Source organism: Urocitellus parryii, chromosome 2, assembly GCF_045843805.1.
Source record: "Urocitellus parryii isolate mUroPar1 chromosome 2, mUroPar1.hap1, whole genome shotgun sequence".
Classification (NCBI taxonomy): domain Eukaryota; kingdom Metazoa; phylum Chordata; class Mammalia; order Rodentia; family Sciuridae; genus Urocitellus; species Urocitellus parryii.
This window is the reverse complement of record NC_135532.1, coordinates 185,998,998-186,021,742: the sequence shown is the minus strand read 5'-3', so window position 1 is coordinate 186,021,742 and position 22,745 is coordinate 185,998,998. Positions and strand designations below refer to the sequence as shown.

The window sequence follows — 22,745 nt, the reverse complement described above, 5'->3', positions numbered from 1 at the left end:
GAGCAAATTAGCCAGGCAAGGCTAACATCAGGGCTTCTACTCCTCCCCAGCTAAAGCAAGATTTGGTATAACATTTTAAGGCTACCAAAAAACTAAAACCTCTCCTGTAAATGCTTTCAAGAAAAATCCTCAAATTGCATTTCCTCGATGTGATTCTCCACCATGAGGCAATGTGAACCCCACTGCAGTGAGGCCAAAATGACGACAGCAACTATTTCAGGAAGACGCTTCCATTAGAATGTACCTTTTCAAACATAAGATGCAGTTGGGCACAGATTCAAGTCTGAATTTATCCAAGTCACTTCCTTTTACTCTTAATTTAGCTACAATTTTAACCTAGAAAGCAAAACCTAAAAATAGCTTTATGTATGTGCCTCTCACTGCCAGGAAACTCCACCTTTCTTGGGAACATTTAGAAAGTATCTGCAGCTGTTATTTCAGACTGTGGCACAGAGAAGATGCTCTTAACTTCTGTCAACCAAGGAAAGGGATGGGTCAGTCTGTGCTAAGCAGAGATGCCAGAAGGTCAAGGCCAAAACCAAGGCCATCAAGTTTCTATCATCCCTTTCAAGGGGCCCCCTGACCAGGTTCACTGGCCAAACAATGTCAAAACAAAGATGCCAGAGCAGCACTGATGCTCTCAAAGAGACCACACCCCCTGTTTACAAACTAGAGATATAAATCTTTATTTCACAACTTTGTCATAATTCACTTTCTAAGGAGACAAGTACTGGGGGACAGAGTTTAAAATGCTGGGGAGGCTAGCTGCTGGGTGTCTTCCAGGCAGGAGCACAGCTGTGGTCCCTCCAGGGCCAATGCACTCTTGGAGCTTCCAGGCAGCACAGATCAGATGCACCAGTAATGTCCAACCCCAGTTTTATTTAGAGCCACCTCCTTTTTTGGGACCATCAGTCCTCATTTCATGCCACATTTTCACTAGAGGCTCCCTGTTCTTCCAAATGAGTTCATGACCATAAGTAATATACCATCTGGAAAAGAGAAAAACCAGGTTTGACATTCCAATAATATGACACACACATTTAATCAAGCCAGCATTTTTAAAAATCAAATGCTACTGTGCTTCACTGTGTAGCTTATGAAAATGGCTAGATTTATTTGCTGTAGATAAATGGTTTAGCTTTAATATACAGAACATAAAAAAGGTCATAGTAGTGTGGGGTGAATGCTCTGGAATGTGTCGAGTACTTCACACCCACTTTTTTTTAAGAGAAAGAATTTTAATATTTATCTTTTAGTTTTTTTCTCGGACACAACATCTTTGTATGTGGTGCTGAGGATCGAACCTGGGCCGCACACATGCCAGGCGAGCGCACTACCACTTGAGCCCCAGCCCCACACCTACTACTTCTGATTCACCTTTGCCCTGCAAGTTAAACACCATTTCTCATTATGGACTCAAACCAAGTCCAAGAAGAAAATAATTTGTCCAAAGTGCCAATAGCTTCTACACAGTCAACTGAGGTCTGACCCCAGGTCAGACTGACTCTAAGTCCAGGCTCCTATTAAGAAATGGTGGAATTGCCTCATGATGGCACCTGTCACCCTTGGGAGTAGAGGGAGACTTCCTGGAGCACACGGGGCTGGGAATTAAGGAAAGCTTTCATCTTGAACTCCTTTTGCTCCCCAGAGCAAAGTTCCCTGAGGCAGAGATCAGGTTTTGTTGAGCTTCACATCTCCCAGATACTGTTTAGCTTATCAGAACAGCAATTTAATGTTTTTAACATTTTTTAAATGCCCTGAACTTTGTTTTTCAGTGGGGACTGAACCCAGGGGCACTCTACCATTGAGCTAATCCCCAGCCCTATTATCTGTGGGAGACCAACCTTGCAGGTGACCGAGTCAGACTCCCCAGCTGGGTGCTGAGGCGCTCAGAAACAGAAATGTGGCAGGGCTTTCCCCACCATTCTTGGGTTCAAGGGATGGTGTCTCATGCATGGGCGTTGCTTCCTACAGCCCCATGGGTGGAGCTACACTCACCTGTTCCTTTGTAATATAACCCCTTGCCCTGTTTAGGATAGAATCTTCCATGGAAGTGTCTTGTGTGTGTCCCCTTCTCTTACTGTGCCCTTGGATGTGGCCTACCCAGATATCAGTCAACCTGCTGACAATGGACATCATGAAGATAGACTCAGCCTCCTGAAACCTGACCCCTTGCCTCATTTGAATAGCTTCTTCTCAATAAAAGGGGTCAGCACATTCTCTCGCTCTCTCTCTTCCTGCAGACCCTTAAAGTCAGAGGAGCCATCACAGCGACCCCAAAGAAAAAGGTATTTGTATCTCTTGTGTGGTTATTTTGTGCAGCCCAGTTAGCCCAGTTTTCCAGGAGTGACCCCTGAGCCTTTTAGTCGTGAGAACAGAAACCTGGCAATTATTATTTTTTGGAGTACCAGGAATTGAACTCGGGAGCACTCAACCACTGAGTCACATCCCCAGCCCTATTTTTTACTTTATTTAGAAACAGGGTCTCACTCAGTTGCTTGGCACCTCACTGTTGCTGAGGCTGGCTTTGAACTCACAATTCTCCTGTCTCAGTCTCCCTAGCTACTGAGATAACAGGCATGCATCAGTGTGCCCAGCATTTTTTTTTTTTTTTTTTTGAGATAGGGTCTGTTTGCTGGCCTCAAACTTGGAAGGCTCCTGCTTACCCTACCAAGTAGCCCACAACCAGCTCTGAACATTTTCTTCTTATAAAAGGCTTGATTTGTACCCGAATCTTAAAATATTCGCTAAATGTAGTTAAAACCTGATTTTATAGAATTACATTATTTTGTTAACATTAATTTTTTTTTAGTTGTAGATGGACACAACATCCCTACTTTGTTTATTCATTTTTATGTGGTACTGAGGATCGAACCCAAGCGCCTCCATGTACAAGGCTCTGCCACTGAGCCACAACCTCAGTCCCCAACATTAAATTTTTGAAAAATAATCTGTATATTTAAGAATGAAAAAAGCATTTAAAAGGGTATGCATATTAATAGGTATGTAACAAAATTCTCTTGTAATATAAAAATTTCTGGTGAATTCAGAACAAGAAAAAATGGACCACCCTAAAATGCAATTTTGAAGATTCTTGCAAGAAACAAAAACCTTTTAGGGATTCTCCATTAAATCTTTTTGAGCCTGCTTATTTCAAGCAGAGTCAAATACTTTAATCTTACAGGTACACTGTTCTGATTATACTCATAAAAACCAAATGTAACTAACTAGTCATTTGGATAAACTCAAATTAGAAAAATATTTAACTATTTTCTTTTTTGTGTTGGGGATTAAACCTAGGGCCTTGCACATTCTAAACATGTGCTCTACCACTGAGCTACACCCCCAGACCCCAGATCACTAAACCTTTCTTGCTGCAGCTGCATAACAGTCTAGTAGTCTGAAACTCCATCTCTGCAATTATGAGCCAAGAATCTTTGGTCAAGTTACTTCCTCTATGTAAAGTGGAATAGCTCCCAGCACTTTGAGTCTTAAATTAGCCCTTAGCTCATAGAATTCTACATGATTTAAAGTCACAGCTTATGCACACAACAACTATTCAATAAATTATTAGCTATTATTACAATAGTACAATGTAAAGACTGAGAGCTGGTCAGGGACACAAAACCAAGGAAATGTGCAAGTGAATAGCAAAAAATTAGGGCAATTTAACAAAAAAAAAAAAAAAAAAGATTTTCACATTTCTAAATCTATTTTAAAGATGTTATGACTGAGATCTAGTAAGTGAAAATAAGCTGAAAGGATTATAAGAGAAAGGATTCCTCTGCCTTCCAGATCCTAGGATTTAAAATGCCTTTAATCCAATTATTTTCAGAATGGAAAAAGGCCATCTAATTATATTTTGGAAGAATAAAAACCTGCTGGAAAGACGACCCTTTACAGACATGTAAAAAGCACCAGGTAAATTTAGAGTTCATAAAACAGAATCCCTTTTCATGTTTTTGTTTCTCATACTGTAATAGCAGGTCAGCTTCTACTATTTATATTTGTGCTGCTGTTAAAGCTAGAACTCACATATGCTATTCTTTAATCATCACTGAAAATTACAAATGGCATAATGGCATTTAGTTCCACCACCTACTTGGCAAAACTGCGTCACTTAGATTTTTCTAAAAAAATTTTTAAGAAGTTTCCATTGTCATGAAACAAAGCAAAAATGAAATAAGGGCAAAAGACAACTGACTTGCAAGAAAAGACAGGCCATTCAGGGATGGCACCATCAGACAACTGTGCTGAAGGGACTCCCGAAGTCAGATGGGCTCCAGGAGTCCAAAGGAAGTTTATAGTTGCTACCAAACTATTACATTTTAGGCAAAAAAGAAAAGCAAATAAACAAAAAATGCTAAAATACCATTGTTGAAACACAAATGGAAACACTTTCTGACCATATGCCAGGCGTACTAGATGTGGTGTGATGTGGCTGGAAAGCAAAGGAGATCTGGGTTTAAATTCTGCTCTGCTACTTCAGAGCTCTCTGTCCTAAGGAAGACCACTTCTGTACTTCAGTTTCCCATTAGTAAAATGGGAATAATAGATGCCCTCTTCCTCGTCCATCGCTGCCGCCTCCTTCTTCTGCTGCTCTTGGAGCTGCTTGTGTGCTCATGAGGACCTGGTACCTCTTTTGTGAAGCACCAGCTGAGGAGACTCTGGTGCTCGACATGGCCGACGAAAAGCTCAAGGAAGGAGTAAAGACTGAGAACAACGATCATATTAACTTGAAGGTGGCAGGGCAGGATGATTCTGCGGTGCAGTTTAAGATTAAGACACCACTTAGTAAACTAATGAAAGCATACTGTGAACGACAGGGTTTGTCAATGAAGCAGATCAGATTCCGATTTGAAGGGCAGTCAATTAATGAAACAGACACACCTGCACAGTTGGAAATGGAGAATGAAGATATAATTGATGCGTTCCAGCAGCAGACAGGAGGTGTCTACTAAAAAGGGAACCTGCTACTTTACTCCAGAACTCTGTTCTTACAGACCAAGAATACATTCTCAATTAGAAAACTGTAATTTGGTTCCACCACCTTCTGACCACTATAGTTTTCTTTATTCTTTCATTCTCCCCTTCCCCATTCCTTTATTGTACATAAAGTAACTGGAGTATGTGCACAAGCATACTGCATTTTTTTTTAAACTAAATGGCCAATGATATGTTTTGATTGTCAACAAATGGAGATGGGATGGGGAAAAATACTGGTTCTGTGAAAATATCCCCTTTCTCCATTAGTGGCATGCTCATTCAGCCCTTATCTTTATATTCCAGTAAGTTATTTTTCTCTCACTGTTTTAACAACAACAAAAATAAACCTGAACATAAAAATCCTTGCATACCTTGTTCAATTGGAGAATTTTAATGTTTAGTTTTCCCTTCAAGTCAAGCGTCTTGTTGTTTAAATAAACTTCTTGTTTATTATTCCTGTTTTATTTATTTATTTATAAAGTACAATGTAAGGTGACTAGCTCAGTGCCTACATATGATGCCCAGTAAGTGTCCATGCTGGCTTGCTTCCTTTATGCAGACACACAACACTCCCCCTCACAATCACTACAGGGGAAAAAAAAAAAAAAAAGCTCTTCCAGCCCAGTGTCTGTGCAGCACTGGTGAGATGGCGCCCACAGAAGAGGGAGGAGGGCAAGAAAGCCCAAGAGTGGGAAATAGAAACATCAAAGACTTGGGGGCTGGGAGCACTATGAGAGGGGCTGGGAATGACGACAGGTTAGGAAATGGAGTTGAGTTTAAGGGACCAATAAAAGCACACAGTCACTCTACAATGATCAAGGCAGGGGCAGGGCTGACATTCTCAAATCCCATCTCTCTTGGTGAAACTGGTTTAGACCAAAGCAAACCATGCTGAGGATCTCTCCCCTCCCAACAGTATCCTCCTGCCTGTATCACATAGCTCAGTTGCCTCACTCTGTCTTCCTCAGGGAGGACAGGGAAGCAACTGAGGAAGCAGTTTAGCATCAGCTACACTCAACTTACATGCCAAAGAGAGCTCCCCCAAGATGTGCTGCATGATCAAAAAATTTCCATCCCAGGATCATTCCAGCTGTATCCATGGCAATAATGGCTTTTAGGGCCTAAAAGATGGCAAGAGAGAACAGAAGTGATACACTTTGATTCCTCCAGCACTGACATTCCTAATTTAAGAGCAAGACTTCAGTCATTGTAAAAACACCACTAACGTCCTCAGAACTTCATCCAGGTACTTACATTCCCTGCTGTGAATGTGAACATTGGGAGGAAGATGATGGCGAGCCTCCCCTCTGGGATCTTAGTGCAAACAGCTGCCAACACACTCATGATCGCACCTGACTGCAAAAGAATGGAAAATGCTGGTTAGGAACAGCATACAACCTCTTGAACACAGTGTCTACATGTCTGAAGTAGCAAAACTTTTTTCCAAAAGGCTTATATGCTTAGCTGTAGGTGAGCACAGAGCTTAAAAGCTTTCAGTTGCTAATGTGCACTATACCAAGCAGAGAGGCTTCAGGTTTGTCACATACATAGTAATCACTGGGTAAAGCCTGTACTTTCATTACAGGTTACTAAGATGTATAAAAACCATTGTGTTAGCACTTAATGAACAGTGTTAAACATGCCTTTTTTAGAACTTCTCAAACCTCTCTAAAAAGCTCGCCAAACCAGAGAAAATGATCATAACTCTGTCCAAAGAAACTCATATGTGGCTCACTCGGCTCGGCGCAAAGGGAAGGCGGCGCAGAACAGAGGCTTTGCTTGCAGGTCACCAGACCAAGCTCTGGACACAGCACAAGGTTACCCCAGCACCCCCCACCTCACCAAACACCCTATGTGGGTAACAGATGGAATCCATCTTGGAAAACCTTCCTCGAAATCTATCGGTGGGCGTGGCTACCAGCACAATTCTGTGGCTGATCAGGTACCCAGTTCCAACTCCCCCACCCCCAGCGGTGATAACTCAAAATTTTTCTCACAAACTTTTGCAGGGCGTAGCTATCAACGCAGAATAGCAACTGTACAGGCACCTGATTTCCAACTCAGAGACTCAGAGTAGGGAGGCTCCAGGTAGAAACTCAAGCCCTCTCACACTAGCTACCTCCACCACCCTGAACGCAGAGACTCAAGCTAGGAATAGACAACTCCATCTACTGGAAGAAAAGAAAACAGAGTCCTGAGACTTTTTTTTTCTTTCTTTCTTTTCTTTTCTAGCTCTTCTCATCCAATCTCCTCTTCCCTTCCCCCTCTGGTCCTCACAACCTCAACTATGTGAATCCAAGAACTTTGCATGAAATTAGACTTTAAGAACTGAATCACCAGAATAATATAATACAGAGGAATTGCATAGGCCCCACCTCACCCCACCCCTTTATTTTTTTCTTATTTTCTTTCTCCCTCTCTTTCCTTTTTTCCCCCTCTTTTCTTTTTTTTTCTTCCTCCCTCTATCCCACTTTCAACCTCCTATCTTTTACTATTTATACATAGGGTAATTTTCTTTAATACAGATAAGGAGTTTGAAGTTATACATTCTTCCGTAAACTATCCCTGTCTATTCATTAGAGTTCTCCTCTAAAGTTGCTAAGTTAGAGTAATCCCCTACCCTCACTCCTTTCCCCCTTATAATGATGTCCTATGCCTGACCTTCAGGTTCTCTATATGCCACCAGAAATGGTATGCCTTTTATGAAACGAATGACTATATTCTAAATAATTGAAGGGGCTGGGGATGTGGCTCAAGTGGTGGCGCACTAGCCTGGCATGCGTGCGGCCTGGGTTCGATCCCCCGCACCACATACAAAGATGTTGTGTCTGCTGAAAACTAAAAAATAAATATTAAAAAAAAATTCTCTTTAAAATAAATAAATAAATAAATAAATAATTGAAGCCAGCATCTGTAGACACAGAGTCTAACTATAAATGTAATAATAATGAAAACTTGCTCATAGATGATGTATTATTGATATTGGGAACTGTTAACATTGGTTTTCTCCACAAAAGAGAGATTTTGGGAACTATATAAGTGCAATATAAATATATAGGGGGAAAATATTAACAAAACAGTCACAAAGAGCTGGAAAGAAACGTGAGTAATATGAAAAGACAAGGAAAGAAAGAACCACAAACAATCCAGGACAAGTCAACATTAGAAGAGGTAACATCTGCAGCAGAAGGAATGTCAGATAAAGATTTCAGGATATACATGGTTCAGATGATCTAGAATCTTAAGGAAGACATTATACAGCAAATGCAGACAATGAAAGTTCACTTTGACAATGAATTACATAAACAAATCCAAGAAGCAAAAGATTAACTCTACAGGAAGATAGAGGTTATACAAAAAAACCAAACAGAAATCCTGGAAATGAAGAAAATTATAAACCAAATAAAAATTCAAATGAGAGTATCATCAGTAGAGTAGACCAATTAGAAGTCAGAACATCAGACAACAAAGACAAAATATATCATCTTGAAAAGGGCCTAAACAACTCAGAAAAGCTGATAAGAAACCATGAGCAGGGCTGGGGATGTGGCTCAAGCGGTAGCGTGCTCGCCTGGCATGCGTGCGTCCCGGGTTCGATCCTCAACACCACATACCAACAAAGATATTGTGTCCGCCGAGAACTAAAAAATAAATATTAAAAATTCTCTCTCTCTCCTCTCTCACTCTTTAAAAAAAAAAAGAAAAGAAAAAGAAACCATGAGCAGAACACCCAAGAAATCTGGGATACCATAAAAAGACCAAATTTAAGAGTTATTGGAATAGAGGAAGGTATAGAGGTCCAAACCAAAGGAATAAGCAATCTGTTAAATGAAATGATTTTAGAAAATGTTCCAGACATGAAGAATGAAACAGAAATCCAAATCCTAGAAGCCTACAGGACGCCGAATGTACAAAACCACAAGAGACCCATGCCAAGACACATTATAATGAAAATGTCCAACACAGAGAACAAGGAGAGAATTTTAAAAGCTATAAGAGAAAGGAGGCAGATTACATTTAGGGGTAAACCAATTAGGTTAATGGCTGATTTTTCATCACAGATGCTGAAAGCTAGAAGATCCTGGAACAACTTATTTCAAACACTGAAAGATAATGGGTTCTAACCAAGAATCTTGTATCCAGCAAAACTAAGCTTCAGGTTTGACAATGAAATAAAAACCTTCCACGATAAACAAAAGTTAAAAGAATTTGCAGCTAAAAAACCGGCTCTGCAAAGCATCTTGGGCAAAACATTACACGAAAAGGAAATGAAAAACAATGAAAATCAACAGTGGGAAGTAGTACAGTAAGGAGAAAAACTAATCAAAAAGGAAAAACAAATCAAGTTAAATAACAAAAATAAACAAACATGGCTGGAAGTACAAACCATATCTCAATAGTAACCCTAAATGTTAATGGCTTAAACTCACCAATCAAAAGACATAGGCTAGTAGACTGGATTAAAAAAAAAAGATCCAACAATATGCTCAGCAAAGAATATCAAGCTGGGCATGATGCACGCCTGTAATCCCAGTAATTTGGGAGGCCACAGCAGGAAGACTGAAAGTTCAAGGCCAGCCTCAGGAATTTAGGAAGATCCTAAGCAATTCAGTGAGAACCTGTCTCAAAATGAAAAATCAAAAGAGCTGGTGATAGGGGCTGGGGATGTGGCTCAAGCGGTAGCGCGCTCGCCTGGTATGCGTGCAGCCTGGGTTCGATCCTCAGCAGCACCACATACCAACAAAGATGTTGTGTCCGCCGAGAACTAAAAAATAAATATTAAAAATTCTCTCTCTCTCTCCTCTCTCACTCTCTCTTAAAAAAAAAAAAAAAAAAAAAAAAAAAAAAAAAAAGAGCTGGTGATATATAGCTCAGTAACAAAGTGCCCTGGGTTCAGTCCCCAGTATCAAAGGAAAAAAAAAAAAGCAAGCCAGGCATGGTGGTGCACACCTGCAATCTCAGCAGCTCAGGGAAGCTGAGGCAGGAGGATTACAAATTCAAGGATAGCCTCAGCAACTTGGCAAGACCCTGTCTCAAAGTAAAAAAGAAAAGGGCTGGGGATGTGATTCAGTGGTTAAAAACCCTTGGGTTCAGTCCCCTCCTAAAAAAGTTCTCTAAACAAAAAGTAAAAACAATGAAACAGTAATATGCCTTATATACAATAGATTTGTTTTTGCCCTTTGAATTTTCTAAATTATGTTTTAATATTTGAAGCAAAAATTCTAACAGTGATATTATTACTGTAGAAGAAATTTGAGGAGGTACAGAAATATAAAAAAGGTGGTAGGCTTCTCCACTTACCCTAATAAAATGACACTAGCACCAAATTGTGATAAAAGATGTATAATAAATAGAACAGCCAGAAAAAAAGTTGCAGAAAGCACTACAGATAAATCAAAATGAAATTATAAACAAATCTGTTCTAGTGACCATTTTACTTGTAATTTTGTAATGAATAAACAAAAGAATTCCACTGTGCACAGGTTAGGTCAATAGCAGTTAAATCAATGAAGTCACAGTGGGCAGATTATCATTTAGTGACCAAATTTAGCCTATGATAAACTTTATAAATTTCAAGTGAACAATTATTTTCTCTAACAAATATTTTAATAAATGTTGTTTCTTACAACAAATAACACATGTTCTGTGCTACCTTGAGATGAGGGTTATATTTCACAGAAAATAAAACTTCTAGGGCTGGGGTTGTGGCTCAGTGGTAGAGCACTTGCCTCAATATGTGTAAGGAACTGGGTTCAATTCTTAGCCACCTATATAAAAAATAACTTCTGAAAAGCAGAATATTGGAGATAAGCTTCATGCCAAAAACTAATAAGAAATTAATTTTTTGATGAGATTTAGAATATACACACCTGACACCAAAACTAACCAGTATCCTTGACCCCTAGTAGCCAATATGGTAATTGACAAATATACTTTAATAGTCTTTAACAAAAGATTATGACTAAACCATTAAGACCAATATTTTATTTAAAAAAGAATTTTTATAGTTGTAAGTGGACAGCATGCCTGTATTTGCTTAGTGTATGTGTGTGTGTATATACATTTATTTTTTTTTAATGCTGTGCTAAGGATCCAACCCAGTGCCTCACACATGCTAGGCAAGCATTCTGCCACTGAGCTAAAGCCCCAGCCCGAGACCAATATTTTAAACAATTGTCAATAGTATTTTCTTACTGATTTCTCATCAAGAATGCCATTATATCTCCATTGTACCTATTGACTTAACTTTTATTATCACCAAGGATGAATTAAAAGTATTTGGGGATAAATAATTTTATGGTTGCCATGGTTCTATAGGATTTTTTTAAAATGACATCTCTCCCCATACACCTACTTTTTAAAAATTTATTATTTATTTCTTTATTTTTAAAAAATAGTGCTGAGGATCAAGCCCAGTGCCTCTTAAGTGCTAGTCAAGCATTCTACCACTGAGCCACAACCCCAACCCCAGCTGTATAGGATTTTAATGAAGGAATAGGAACTATTTTTTGCACATTTCTCCCTATATGCTCCTTACTGTGTTACAGACTCTAAACATATTTGCACTGCAAATCAGAAATAGCTGATATTTTAAAAATTAAGCAAAAGAAAAATAACTGGTTTTATTCCCACTTTATGTGGAGAAACAGGCTCAGAGATGCTCAGTCACAAGTCCTGGAAATCACAGGTAAGTGGCAGAGCCAGGATTCCCACACACTCTACTTCCAAATACCATGCTGCTATAATCTACTAACTAGACTTCAGTTTCTTATTTATAAAACAAGAATAACAACTGTCTAAGGGCACATCAAAATGCCCTCCCAGATCCTGCTAGCTACTAAGTCTCTCCATCCTCAGAAACCACAAAGTCCTCAAAATTCTCATCCCTTTCAGTATTTATTAGATGTGATTATATTTTCTCCAATTAAACTTAAAATCTGAGTCCACTTCTGATTCATTCTAGTAGTGATCTTCATTGTCTTCATATAACAAGATGCTTAGCTGCTGAGTAAGGTAGAGAATATGATTAAAATTTATAAATTATACCAGAACCAAATTTTATACAAAAAAAAACATTCCATGAAGAAAAAAGGGTGGTGTTGGGTGCAGAGCTTAAGAAATAAAGCATGTAAATAATAAGATATAGACCTCTTAAGAAAATTAAATATGGGGCTGGGGATGTGGCTCGAGTGGTAGCGCGCTGGGCCTGGCATGCTTGCGGCCCGGGTTCGATCCTCAGCACCACATACCAACAAAGATGTTGTGTCCGCCAAGAACTAAAAAATAAATATTAAAAATTCTCTCTCTCCTCTCTCACTCTCTCTTAAAAAAAAAAAAAAGAAAAGAAAATATACACAAAGTAGGGAATGATTATTTTACATAAGAATTTTTTCTCATAACTCTTTTTAAGAAAGAGTTCCTTTAAATATGAAATCTTCTATTAGAATGCATTTAAATGCATTAATATTTATTTATTTATTCTTTGGTACCAGGAATTGAACTCAAACGTGCTTAACCACTAAGCCATATCCCCAGTCCTTTTTATGTATTTTGAGACAGGGCTTCACTAAGTTGCTAAAGCTGGTTTTGCACTTGCAATCCACCTGCATTAGCCTCCCAAGCCACTGGGATTATAGGCACTTACCACCACACCTGGCTTTTAGTATTTAAATATACACAAAGTGAATGTGTAGTCTTTAAAAATACATCACATAAAAATTTCCATATGCCTAGAATTCTGCCATTGAACTCAAAAGACAACATGTTTAAAAAAAAAAAAAAAAACAACAACAACAACAAAAAACAAATTTTTTAAGCATAAAGAATTAAGTTCCTGAGGGCAGGAACCATGATCATCTTGCTCACTGGCTCTCTCTCTAGAATCTAGCATAATGCTCCGTAGTCTCATCTACCCAGTAAACACTCTAATACTGACTCAACCAGGAGGACATAGAACCCAATTCAAATCTGTAATTGGTCAAAAATTCTCCAATGCCTGATGAGGCTCTCTGGTTTATGAGGATTGGATCCTCACTGTTCTGACAATATTCTTGCCATGTACTCTATTCCATGAAGTATATGTAAATAACCAATGGTTAAAAGCTTTAACCTGAAACTTAAAATTTTAAAAATATTTAAGTTGTAAATTACATGTAGATCAACCAAAATTATTTTTCAATGTTGATTTCCTGGTTTTGATAATTGTTCTGTGGTTCTGTAGGATGTAGTTAATTAGGATGAAGAACATGTGAAAACTATATTAATTTTGCAACTTTTTTAAAGTATACATTTCAAAATTAATTTTAAAATTAGAAATTTTTAAATTAGAAATACTTACTGCACCAAGTGAAGGTCCATATCTTCCTGTGGCAACTTTACACATATAACTGACAAAGTTGGAAATAACACCTGAGAAATAAGTCATAGTTCAACAGTTTAAGTAAGGTTTAAAAATGACTTCTATTTTTTATCTCTACCGTCCACAGATTAATAGTGTCAGGTTTGTACCTATATCACTCCAAGGGTGCCAGCACGAATACTTAATCTGCCAATAATTTCAAACAGTTTTAGGGAAAGAAAAATCTAATCCACATCATGACTTGCCATTTACTTTACCTCTCAGTTACCATTTTCCTCATATATAATTTAAAGAAAAGGAGGCTAGTTCTCAAACTCACCAACTATCTCAGAACCCCCTGGGCAGACATGCTAAATCAGAATCTCTGGTGGGACACTAAACTAAATGATCCATTAGGTTCCTTTTGCTTCAATGACAGTTGAGCTCAGTGTGGCTCATTTTAAAAAACAACTTCCTATGGAACAGGAATTAATGGCATCTGAAACACCCTTTGTACAACAACTACCCCCATAACTAGTACTTGGGGAAATAATTATATATATACTACCTTAGAGGCCAAAAAAGGAAAAAAAAAAATGATCAGCTTCTACTTTTGATGGACTAGACACATATACCTGAGTGTTCAATTGATATTAATTTAGGAGTCACTTTGGATCATGTAGTAGATGGTTTTACTTAATCTTTTCTACAAGGCCCTGTCTTGAAAAGATAAGTATCATTACCCCCAGAAAGGCATAGTCATTTCTGCCAAATCACACAGCTGGTAGCAGAAATGGGCTCTGAACCTAGGTCTTCTGTCTCAAAACTCAGTGCTTTTTTCACTACAGCACAATTGGCAGATATAAAATTTTTAAATGCTGGGACTTTAGAAATGAGTTTTTTGTTTTACTTATATAAATTTTGCAAACAGGTGAGCAAAAGTTGATCAATTAACCACTTAGCAGCAATTAGTAAACTGGAATCACAGGCTACAATTTCCTAATTAAAATATTTTAGAAATGATGCCATCTCCAGAACCACAACTAGGAAGTGTTGTCCTACATATAGTCTGGCAAAAAAACACACTCACTCCTCTTGGCAATCAATAACATTGGATCACTCTGATCAAGCTTTATGCAAACTGAGCACAATGGGGGAAGTGAGCCTGCTTAAGATTATTTAACACAAACTCAGATGACTAAGACAGTTGGAAAGCCTAGGAGCCATTACTCGATATAATGGTGAGCCTGAGCTGGGAAAAAAAAAAAAAAAAAAAAAATCAAGGCCTGGTTAAGATAAAAATGACATGTAAAGGTCCTGAGATTAAAATTCATTACCTGCAGATAGGTACACTGCCATGAACTGCTCTTGACCCAGAATATTCACTATGCTGGAAGAAAAGCTCCACAAAACATACATATTTGCTGCCATGTGAAATAAGGAGAAATGACTGAATGTTGACAACAACATTGGAGAACAAAGGACCTCTACAAGAGAAAGAAAAAACAGAGTCTGGTAATTGAAGAACACAAAGCCAGTAAAAATTATCTAGTTTAGAGTTTTCAGTATTATCAAATAAACACAGGAAACAAAAACAGAGCCAGTTAGTTTTAATAAGATGGTGTAAGACAGTACTTTTCAAAGTGATAAAAAGCTATCTTAATCCCTTTTCTACTTAGTAAGCAACCAATAAAAATTCTCAGTTCAATAGAGGCAAAAGTTACAAATAGAAGGAGCAAATTATTTTAATTTTAGATATAAACTTGCAGTGACTATAGATCTTAATTCATTAAAAAATATTCACTGTCTATGTTTTAGACACCTGGGATTCAGCAATGAAAGAGACAAGGTCTTTGTGCTCTAGAAGCTGATAGTCTACCCTCCAGATTTTGTTTATAACCGTTGACAGTATCTCATATTTTTTATTTGTAGGATTTCAATTAACAAAGCATATTTATTTCATATTATCTCTACCTCAAAATCACAAGTTAGACTTACTTGAGGCCGGATTGGATGTGAAGTATCTCATCATTGTCCGCTGCAGAGAAGGTACTCTCCACAAACAGAATACAAGGACATTTGCAGCTATAATACCTGCAAAACAAATACAATTTAAGGAGGTCAAAAATAAGAGGAAAGAGGCCAGGTGTGACGGCACATGCCAGTAATCCCAGCGAATCAGGAAGCCGAGGCAAGTTCAAGGCCAGCCTCAGCAACTTAGCAAAGCCCTAAGCAACTCGGCAAGACCCTGTCTCAAAAAATAAGAAGGGTTAGGGATGTGACTCAGTTGTTAAGAGCTCCTAGGTTCAATCCCTGGCACCAAAAATAAATAAATAGGAAAGAAAATCAGATCTAAAGTTCACCCGAATACAGTGAGCTAAGGAAAGCAAATGAAATCAATGTCTATAAAGTATCCTGGTTAAGTCAGAGATTCCTGAAAAACTGCAAATGCTCTAGGAGTTAACTTCCTTCACCTAAATCCATATTTCACTTCTTCACAACAGTTTACTTTTTTCAATAAATAATGAGATCTATAATTATTGTTTGATAATGGACAATTCAGAGACAAGTAATGTACAGAATTAGGTTATCTGGCCAAGAGTAGAAAAGCTAACATCTCATCTTTTCCCATAGGGATGGCATACTTCTTAAACTTATGGTAAAAATTCAGGAATAAAAAAGAAAAAGAGAATTCAGGGATAATCTAGAAGAATTTTGCAACTGCTTATTTGCAGTGTTTACATATGGAAACTTGGCTGACTTTTTGTGCAAGAACTTATAGTGTTAGATCAATAAATTGAGTAGGTTTAACTATAAAATTAATGATTAGTCATACTTAGGGTCAAAATCAAGTTATTCTTGAAAATTATACACTTTCAAAATGCATTTATTTTTTAAATTGCCATACTCCTTGTACAAAGTATACTATCATCTACTTGTTGATTTCGTTAAAGGACTTAAACATTGCTCATTCCTCTAATCTCTAGGCAACAGGCAAGTAGCACTTCAACTTCAGAGTTAATACTGCAAATATAACTGCAAAAATCCTTTCTGACAAGTTACAATATAGTACTGGCACTGTAGTCAAAATCTCTCATGAAGACCAGTGGTCACTAAACTTCTTTGATTAGGAACACTAACAATAAACAGTTGAATATACACACCTAATATGTCTATATTTAATTACAAATTATGTACATGAACCAATATAATTCATTGTAAAACAGACACACTAAGAAGAAATGAGAAAAGTAAAATGCAAGTATTTTCTTCATTGTAAACTGCATTCTGGAGACCAATTATTGATGAGAAAATTGAGATTTTAAAACATACAAGTTGCCTGAAAGCCAAAGTCAGTGGCCAAGGCAAAATTCCCAATCTAGTACCCTTTCCACTTTCCATTGTGATTTATTTATTTCAATCTTGGCCACCAGAGGGCTTCTGACACCAGACAAAGGGTCCTCAAGGTGGGTAATACATGGCCTGGTTCCCAGAATCAGGTAAGCACCAGAGATGTGTGGTTAAGGCAGGACCTACTGAGGGCACATTGGCTAAGAGTTAGGGGAATCCAGCAGAACTAACTCTGGCCTACTTACACTAAAATTGGGCAAGAGGCCTAACCTCTGAGGCCGTTTCCTATTCTGTAAGATGAGAACAGTAAAATCTACCTTAAAAGGTTAGATTATGATAAAATGAGAAAGTATGATTAAATATAACAGTCACACTGTGACAACACAATAAATGGAAAATACAGTAGAAAGAGAATGGTCTTTTCAGGTCTGAATCCTAGGTATGCCATTTAGTAGCTCTATTGACTGGTGGCATTTTCATCCCTTTCACTTTAGTCCCTCATCTGTAAAAAGAAACTAATACATCCTACCTCATAAAGGCTATAGTGAGGACCATAGTTCAGTGGTAACTCACTCGCCTAGCATGCACAAGGCTCTGGGTTCAATTCCCAGCAGAAAGACTATAGTAAGGCTGAAATAAGCTACTGAGCATAGCATTAAATGTCCAAGGAGCAATGGTTCCTTTCCCCTCCTCCTCTTTTGAGAAACAGGACAGTTTAAAGTCTCTGTGTCTCCGCTTAGAAGGGGTGTTATCTGCTTCCTCCTGACTCAGTAACTTCTTGGACAAGCTATGCACTACTGATTCAGGAAGGTTGCTACTGTCCCAGAGTCTACCCTTACCAAGAGTGATGTACTCAATTATATCATATATATCAGTGAAAACAGCCAAGTATTTTTTCTAAAAATTCTCTCCTTCATAAGTTATAAAAAATTGTGGCAAAAACTGTCAGAATCAACATTTCAGAACTCTGGAAACTAACCAAAGACTTGCAGCAAACCCAGGGGCCATTTATTTGATTCTCAGAACTAGCTTTGCAGCAATTTGCCTAGTCCCACCTCCGGCTTTTTAGCTACAGAAAGCCTTGAAAACAACCCACATTCCCAGTACAGCCCAACAAACACAAAAGGAAGCTGAGAGACCAAGCTGGAGCTCTTTCCAAGCCTTAATCTCAAAGAATAATCATAATTTTGACCTGCCTGCTGATTCCCTGGAAGACCCTACTTTCAGGCTGTGTGACTTTAAAAATGAATGGAACTGTCCAAGTGCAAACCTCCTTGTCCCAGAGGGCATTTATCAAAAACAATTACATGTAAATGATTTAAGTTAAAGGTTGCCTGAGGTGGTAAATAACATTCAGGGCAAATAAGAGACCAAAAATCTTAAATGAAAAGCAGAGGGATGAGATTTCCATAGGATCTTTAAAAACCTCCAACATATTCCTGGAATCTAAAAGCCCACATGCAAAAAAACTACAAAATACAGGAAGACAAAATTTGTTACTAGAGACAAAGGATATTATAAAGAATAGAAAAATAACAGAAAAATCAATGAATCCAAAAGTTGGTTCTCTGAAACCCTAATAAGCAAAATAAGCTTTCAGCTGTAGTTAAAAAAAAAAAAATTTAAAAACTCAAATTACCAAAATCCAGAATGAAAGGAGAATCCTACTATTGACCTTATAGAAATGAGGATCACATGGGTTAGAGATGTATGTAGCTCAGTGGTAGAGTGAGTGCTTAGCATGTATTAGGCCTTGAGTTCAATCCCAATAGACACATATACAAGACTTTAACAGTATACTATGAATAAGTGTATACCAACAAATGAGATTAAATGAAACTGAAAAATTCCCAAAAGTACACAACTACTAAAATTGATTCAAAAAGAAACAGAAAATCTAAATAGCTAGAAAACAAGAAAAAAATTTGAATTAGTAATCAAAACTTACCACAAAAAAAATAAGCCAGAACTAAATGGCTTCATTGATTGAGTTTCCCAGGGCTGCTATGACAAATTATCACAAGCTCAGGGGCTTAACATACAGAAATTTATTCTTTTATATTTCTGGAGACCAAAAGTCTGAAGTCAAGGTAACAAGATGTCAACAGTCATGTTTCCTTCTGAATGCTCTAGGGAAGAATCCTTTCTTTCTTTCTTTCAGCTTCTAGTGGCTCCTAAAATTCTTAGCATTGCTTGGCTTATAGGCGCAAAAATCTGATCTCTGCCTCCATCTCTTCACAAGGGATTTTTTTTTTTTAAGTCTTTACACTCTTCTAAGGGCATGAGTCATTAGTTTTGGAGTCCACTCTAATATGATCTCATTGTAACTATACCTACAAAGCCCTTATCTCAAACAAGGTAACATTCTGTGGTTCTGGGTGGACAAGACTTTTTGGAGGTGTGGGGAGACACTATTCAATTTACAACAGATGAATACCAAAGAAAGGTAAAATTAACACCAACCATTCTCAAACCCTCCTTAAAAAAAAAAAAAAAGAGGAAAGAACATCTTCTGAGTCATTCTATGCAGCCAGTATTACATTGATATCAAAACCAAAGATATCACAAGAAAACTATCAACATTGCTTCATGAATATTTATACTAAAATTCTAGAGGAAATGTTAACAAATCCAGCAACATATAAATCATGATCAAATGGAATTTGTCACACAAATGGAAAGCTGCTTCAACGTGTGAAAAATCAATCAATGTAATACTTCATATTAACAAACTTAGAGGACTCAATTACTGGCTTCAAAACTTACAACACAAACTTAACAGTAATCAAGACAGTGTAGTACTAGCGTAAGGACAGACATACAGAAAACGAAATAGAATCGACACACCAGAAATAAACCCACACAATCATGGCCAATTGGTTTTTGACTAATGTTCAAAGGTAACTCATGGGGAAAGTGTAGTTTTTTCAATAAATGTTGATGAGACAAGTGGATATTCATAAATAAAAGACTGAATCTGGACTTCAACCTTACAGCAAATACAAACTAACTCAAAATGTATCAAAGACCTAAATATAGGAGGGAAAACTATAAATCTTAGCAGAAAATATAGGTATGAATCTTTGTGGCCTTGAATTAAGCCAATTCACAATTAAGCCACATATTATGTGATTCCATTTATATAAAATGTCCAGAACAGGCAAATCCATAGAAAAACAGATTAGTGGTTGCCTAGAGCTGAGGAGAATGAGGAATGACTGCTAATGAATAAGGAAAATGTTTGGGATAATGAAATTGTTTTGGGATTAGATAGATATACAACTTTGTGACTGTAATAAAGACCATACTTGTTGGTGAATTAAAGATATAAGAGTTATATTTCAATTTTTAAAAAAGTGACACACTGATCTGGGAAACACTTGGTTCAGCAACCTCTAGTCTTGTGGCCCAGAGAAAGCAGTGCAACCTCTTTTCTTTTCCTAAAAAAAAAAACAACAAAAACTTACTATCCTACTTGAAGTCCAATAGCTAAGCACAGGATACCTTCTGTTTCTGGGGTGAGCCAATTCACCCCTCCACAGCTCTGCAACCTGAGGAGGCTGCTAACTGACCCCAGATCTGCCATCCAGAAAGTGACAAGTATGAATATCCATAGCAGCCAAAGAATGAGCTTAAGCAACCCCTAAATCCAATTCACAGGAATCAGGCAAGTACAGGAGTCAACCTGTTAGCTTCACTTAGTGGCTACAATTTCCCTTTCTAGGCAGCATCCACAAAACTAGAGGACTCAATTACTGGTTTAACTGAATAAGGTCAAGGCCCGTAGTTACTTGGAATCAAGAGGAAACTCGGACTATCCATATTCCATCCTCCCATGGGATGAAGACAAAGTTCAAAACTAATATGGGAAAACAGAAACTAATATGGGACAAATTTCCACCCCCCCCACACACACACACAGCGAGGCAAAGACCCCATACTGCTAACCATAAAAGGGGTTATCATTTCTCTGCATTCTCCCTGTAGATGAGCATATCTAATCAATCCCTGTGAGCAACTTTAAGAAATTAATCTGACCTATATATACTCTATACATTGTTGGACATTTAAATTGGCGTAGAACTTCTTTTAAAACAATACAAAATTTTGAATGTATATACTGAGTACTTTTGATTCAGCATTCTATCTTCAGTAAATCATCCTAAAAATACACCTGCACAAGGCTGCAGAGGATATGAAGAATATCCACTGTAGTATTACTTATAAAAGCAAAGACTAAAAACAACCTAAGTATACATTAATAAAAGAAATGTTAAATAATATTCATCCATATGGAATGCTACAATGACATTAAGAAAGAATAAGGCTGGAGTATAATTTCCATTTCTTGATTTGGATGCTGGTTATTATGGACATGTTCAGTTTGTGAAAATTGTAATTCAATATATTTGCACAACTCTATGTACATTAATCTTCAATAAAATATACAAAAGAATGCAACAGATCTATTTGTATTGATATGAAATGTTCTTTAAAGTATTAAGTGAAAAAAATCAAAGTAGAAAAGATGCATTATATATCACAATTTATGTTTTGAACTTCAGATAGATATAAATGCTTACATATAAAAACATTATTTGTGAGAATACAAAAGCAATTAATGAGGTGGTGATTATTATGAGAAGGAAACTGTTTTCATCTGTTACTATGTATACCTATTCATCTTATAATGACAAATCAAACCCAGGAAGTCAAGAAGGGCTCCCTTTCTCCATTGGATACCAGCTTGATGACTTGGAACACTATTGAAATTTGGGCTTTTAATCAGTACCCAGATACCTGGGATGGGGCGAAACTGTAGTAATTATAACAACTGTGATTTGTTGTAGTAGAAAGTGATAGGTTGTAATAAAAAGCACAGTATTTGAATTATGAAGTATGTTTGATTCCCATATCCACCCTTCTTTTTTTTTCTCACCTAAATAATAAATTTTATTCTTTTAAAACTCCTGGTTAATAAGATGAAAGAACAAAGGTTTTCTTTTCTTTTTTTTTGTGGTGCTGGGGAATTGAACCCAAGGCCTTGTGCATGCAAGGCAAGCACTCTACCAACTGAGTTATATCCCCAGCTTCCCCATATCCACCCCCTTCTAAGAAGTCTGTGAACTCAGATTGTTATTTAACCCATCTGAGCCTCAGTTAGTCTACCTGAAAAATGAGGATACTATTAACAAGGTTCTTATGATGATTCATAACCATAACACTTTACAACACATAAAGCACCTAGGATAGTACTGGAAGCAATAGGAGGCACTCAGCATTAGTTGTGTCCTTTCTTTCCCAGAGATAACTTGTCTGAAGACTAGGGAGCCAGGAATTACAGAAAAGCAGTAACTGATGAAAAAGTTAAGAGGAACTAGAAGATCAAGGAAAACACTACCTCACCAGCAATCTCATTAATAGGGAAAGAGATTTTGGCCTGGGAACTTAAAAACCTTAAAAAGGTAAAAGGAGAAAGAAAATTGAACTAAAACCCAATAATTTGATGGAAAACAGCATAGCAAAGAAAAAAATAAAGAGACTTCAGAGACTGGGGCAGAGGGGTTGAGGGCCTTAAGGCAAGCAGTGCCTAAACTTTGGAGTTGACAAAAGATATGGACTTCTCCTCATTGTGCCCACTTTGATCAAAAACAATACCTGAACTGAATCTTTCTCCTGAATTCCAAAATAGTGAAGGCAGCATTCTGCTGAAAGAACAGGAACCTAGCAAGGCCCTCAAAGGCAACCCTGAAAACCAGAAAGGCTGGACAAAATATTCTCCTTGGAGGCTGCCTGGGGACCTTACAGATCAGGTCAGAACAGGCAACCAGTGAAATACAAAAGCACAGACAAGTCTCACTTTGAAAACTGCTACCTTGTGCTCTTGACCCTAAAAATACCAAGAGCTTACAAAATCTTCTTTCTAATGAATACAAAGTTTGGGGGCATAGTTCTGTATAACAATTAAGAACATGAAAAAAAAATCCCATAACCAAATAAAAAAGAATTAAAACCACATCTTTAAAAAGTGAAATCTCAAGGACAGACAAAATAGAACACTAAAGACTCC

General features: G+C 37.5%; 2 protein-coding genes across 2 annotated transcripts in view; one reads left to right on the top strand and one right to left on the bottom strand.

Annotated features, from left to right (window-relative positions):
* Positions 1 to 670: 670 nt before the first annotated feature.
* The window catches only part of Parl (presenilin associated rhomboid like), a 47,750-nt gene continuing 25,675 nt past the window's right edge, over positions 671 to 22,745 (bottom strand). Inside the window, exons 5-10 of the mRNA XM_026389387.2 lie at positions 15,323 to 15,418; positions 14,662 to 14,811; positions 13,325 to 13,395; positions 6,241 to 6,342; positions 6,010 to 6,107; positions 671 to 989 (exon numbers count right to left, since the gene is read on the bottom strand). Of these exons, the coding sequence (XP_026245172.1) occupies positions 878 to 989; positions 6,010 to 6,107; positions 6,241 to 6,342; positions 13,325 to 13,395; positions 14,662 to 14,811; positions 15,323 to 15,418 (629 nt within the window). The 3' untranslated portion in view covers positions 671 to 877. The remainder of the gene's footprint in view (positions 990 to 6,009; positions 6,108 to 6,240; positions 6,343 to 13,324; positions 13,396 to 14,661; positions 14,812 to 15,322; positions 15,419 to 22,745) is intronic.
* LOC113183151 (small ubiquitin-related modifier 2-like) lies at positions 3,737 to 5,003 on the top strand. Its single transcript, XM_077795030.1, has 2 exons — positions 3,737 to 4,827; positions 4,885 to 5,003. Exons 1-2 carry the CDS (start codon positions 4,623 to 4,625, stop codon positions 4,959 to 4,961), a joined length of 282 nt encoding a protein of 93 aa, XP_077651156.1. The 5' UTR covers positions 3,737 to 4,622; the 3' UTR covers positions 4,962 to 5,003.